Source organism: Guillardia theta (genome assembly GCF_000315625.1).
Source record: "Guillardia theta CCMP2712 unplaced genomic scaffold GUITHscaffold_96, whole genome shotgun sequence".
NCBI lineage: Eukaryota > Cryptophyceae > Pyrenomonadales > Geminigeraceae > Guillardia > Guillardia theta.
The window spans coordinates 248,879-252,301 of NW_005434578.1; the positions used below are offsets into that span (position 1 = coordinate 248,879).

Sequence of the window (3,423 nt, forward strand, 5' to 3'; positions counted from 1 at the left end):
ATTTCAACGGCAGGAGCTGCGAGAAGCCGAGGAAGGATGGATTCGAACAGTCGAGGAGATGAAAAGGTAGAACACTCCTCCTCCTCTCAATCGTTACAATCACCATAGTCACCATCATTACCACCGCCATCATCATGATCATCATAGTCATCATCATTACCACCACCATCACAACAACAACAGTCGTCATGGTCATCATTAGCATTGTTAATTTCACCCACTTCTACTTCTACTTTTACTTCTACTTCTACTTCTACTTCTACTTTTACTTCTACTTCTACTTCTACTTCTACTTCTACTTCTACTTCTACTTCTACTTCTACTTCTACTTCTACTTCTACTTCTACTTCTACTTCTACTTCTACTGCTCTATCCCATCCTTCCACCCCTCACCTTTCTCCTCTGTTTTCTCCTTCGTCCGCGTCGTCAGATTATCCATCTCCATTCTCTTCTCCATTCTTCTTTCTTCTCTGTATTTTCCCATCCTCAGATCTTTTTGTCTTGATGCATGCCCTTCTTATTCTTGCTTTCAGAGAGTGCAACTTGACTGTTGAACGACGCGAAAAAGAACATCTCGCTCGGGTGAGCTTCTTCTGCTCCCTCCCTCCCCTCACCCTCCTCCTCTCCCTTCTCTTCCTCCTCTCTTTACCTTCTCCTCATCTTTTCCTCCTCCTCCTACTCCTCCTGCTGTTTTATTGTTCTCATTTCTCTTTCGTCCTTCCCTCCCCTGCTCCCTCTTCGCTCTGTTGCTGTCTCCTCTCGCTTCCTTTTGCTCTCCTGCTAGCTCTTCCTCCACCCCTGCCGTTGGACTGCCTGACTGTCTCCACTTAGATCGACGAAATTCATCGATCAGTCGAGCGAAAGGTAGAAGGAGAGTAGAAAGTCAAGGAGAGAAGAGGGAAAGGGGCTAGAGCAGGACGGAAGGGGGGGGGGGGGAGCTGGAGGGAGGAGGACGAGGAGGACGAGGAAGTGATGCCGTTACAGGAGGCCTTGATCAAAATGCTTCAGCAGAAAACCTCATCCTCCGAGCCTGACACGCCGACAGTGAGCTTCGTCCTCCTCCTCCTCCCCCTCCCCCTCCCCTTACCTCTTCTTCTCGCTTCCTCTTTTGTCTCCTTCTGTTCTTCTCTCCCTCATATCGCTGCAAAGGAGACCCTCGGCAACCAGCTCGGAAACGAGATGATACGTATGGAGCGACAACATGAGGTGTGGGGGCGGAAGACGGGAGAAAGCAAGGGAGAGAGAAAGGAAGGAAGACAGGAAGGAAGGGAGAGAGGAAGGGAGAGAGGAAGGGAGAGAGGAAGGAAGGGAGAGAGGAAGGGAGAGAGGGAGGAAGGCAGACAGGGAGGAAGAGAGAGAAGCAGGAAGCAAGAGAGTGAAGGTGGGGGAGAGGGAGGAAGAGACAGAACAACGTGTTGGTGGGCAGGAGGAGAGGAGGAATGCGGAGGGTGTTGACGGATTTCAAGGAGGAGCTAGAAGCTTTGAGGAGGGAGCTGATCCTTGAGAAACAAGCGAAGGTGAGAATCCTGAGACCTCCTCCTCGTCTTTCATCTTCTCCTCCTCCCTCTCCTCCTCGTCCTTCACCTTCTCCTCCTCCTCCCTGTCCTCTTCCTCCCTGTCCTCCTCCTCTCTGTCCTCCTCCTTCCTCTCCTCATCCTTCCTGTCCTCCCCCTCCTCGCTCTCCTCCCCCTCCTCCGTCTTCTCCTCCTCTTCAATCTCATTGCATTTCCCCTTATCTCCTTCATGTCCTCTCATCCTTGTGCTTGCCGTTCGGTTTCTCATCTGCTCTCCTTCCACATTTTCGTGTTCTCCTTGTTGTCCTTCTGCTCATCGTTTGACTTGTGACTTCAGGAACGAGCGCAAGCTGAACAGCAGGAGCTACTCCAAGTGAGGAATACTCTCCTCCTCCTGCTCCTTCTCCTTCTCCTTCTCCTGCTCCTTCTCCTCCTCCTCCTTATCATCATCATCATCATCATCATCATCATCATCATCATCATCATCATCTTCTTCCATCTCCTCCTCCTCATCTCCTCCTCCTCCTCCTCCTCTATCTCCTCCTCCTCCTCCTCCTCTATTTCCACCTCCTCCTGCTCCTCCTCTATCTCCACCTCCTCACTCGCTTTGACTCTGTCACGCTATCGAAAGGAAAAGGAGGAGTGGAGAAGTACATTACAGACGCTCGAAATGGCACTGGACGGATCACAGGTGCAGAACGAGGAGGCGATAGAGGGACGGGAGGAGAGAAAGGAGCAGGAGGGAGGAGGGAGAGGAGGAGGAGGAGGGAAATGGAGGAGGAAGAGTAGGAGGGAAATGGAGGAGGAAGAGTAGGAGGGAGATGGAGCAGGAGAAGTAGGAGGAAGATGGAGGAGGAGAATAAGTTTGAAACTGAAGCTCATGCAGCGAGGATATGACGAAATGCAGAGAAGGATGGAAGAATCGCTTGCTCTTGCTCAGGTAAAAGAGGAGGAAACGAAAGAGCAGAGGGGAGACTGGAGGACAAGGAAGAGGAGAAGAAGAATGATGAGCTGCAGGATCTTGAAAAGGCGCTTGTGGAGGAGCAAGCGAGTCATCAGCAGACCAAGGTAAGAGGGGGAGAGGAAAAGAGGAGGGAGAGGGGGAGGAGAATGACAGGAACTTCCAAGGCTTCACTGGAGCAGCAAGAGGGCGCTGCTTCAAGGGGTGCATCCAAGGTTGTAATGCTTCGCCCCATCCTTGTCATCCATCACCACCACACTAACACCACCACCTCATCGTTATCATCATCCTCCACAACCACCACCACAACCACAACATCATCATCATCATCATCATCATCTTCTTCTTCTTCTTCTTCTTCTTCTTCTTCTTCTTCTTCTGCTGCTGCTGCTGCTGCTGCTGCTGCTGCTGCTGCTGCTGCTGCTGCTTGCTGCTGCTGCTGCTTGCTGCTGCTGCTTGCTGCTGCTGCTGCTTCGACAGCCTCCTCTTCCTCAACTTCATCATCGTCGTCCTCGTCCTCGTCCTCGTCCTCGTCCTCGTCCTCCCTCTCTGATGTGCCTGCAGGCGGAGGAGGAGCGAGACAAGCCCAGCATGGTTCCTGCTTCCTCTCCACCCCTGAGCTAACGCCCAGCAGGAGGCCGAGTGGATACGAAGGATCGGGTATCAGGATCGAGAGGTAGATGGCGAAAGCAGTGGAGGAAGAGGAGGAGGAGGAGGAGGAGGGAGAGGACGAGCAGCAGCAGCAGCAGCAGCAGCAACAGCACTTGCTTGGGTTGATTTGACCTGCAGCTTCGGGCGCTCAAGCAGGAGCTGCTGGAGACTCAGAGAATCGTTGAATCGCAAAGGTGAGGAGAAGAGCAGGACGAGGACGAGGACGAGGACGAGGAGGAAGCGGAAGGATAGTGATGAAACGGAAGGAGGGCAGGAAAGGGTTAGCAAAGCAAGGAA

At 52.4% G+C, this 3,423-nt stretch overlaps 2 protein-coding genes across 2 annotated transcripts in view; both read left to right on the plus strand.

Annotated features, from left to right (window-relative positions):
• Nucleotides 1-188: 188 nt before the first annotated feature.
• On the plus strand, nucleotides 189-554 carry GUITHDRAFT_116511 (hypothetical protein; the record flags this gene model as incomplete). The annotated part of the gene is made up of 1 exon (XM_005824318.1): nucleotides 189-554. One exon carries the CDS (start codon nucleotides 189-191, stop codon nucleotides 552-554), a length of 366 nt encoding a protein of 121 aa, XP_005824375.1.
• A 1,840-nt stretch (nucleotides 555-2,394) lies between these two features.
• GUITHDRAFT_116512 (hypothetical protein) overlaps nucleotides 2,395-3,423 on the plus strand; it is a gene marked incomplete at both ends in the record, with an annotated part of 1,945 nt that continues 916 nt past the window's right edge. The window contains 5 exons of the mRNA XM_005824319.1: nucleotides 2,395-2,454; nucleotides 2,502-2,582; nucleotides 3,040-3,069; nucleotides 3,110-3,151; nucleotides 3,265-3,320. Coding sequence (XP_005824376.1) covers nucleotides 2,395-2,454; nucleotides 2,502-2,582; nucleotides 3,040-3,069; nucleotides 3,110-3,151; nucleotides 3,265-3,320 — 269 coding nt within the window. The remainder of the gene's footprint in view (nucleotides 2,455-2,501; nucleotides 2,583-3,039; nucleotides 3,070-3,109; nucleotides 3,152-3,264; nucleotides 3,321-3,423) is intronic.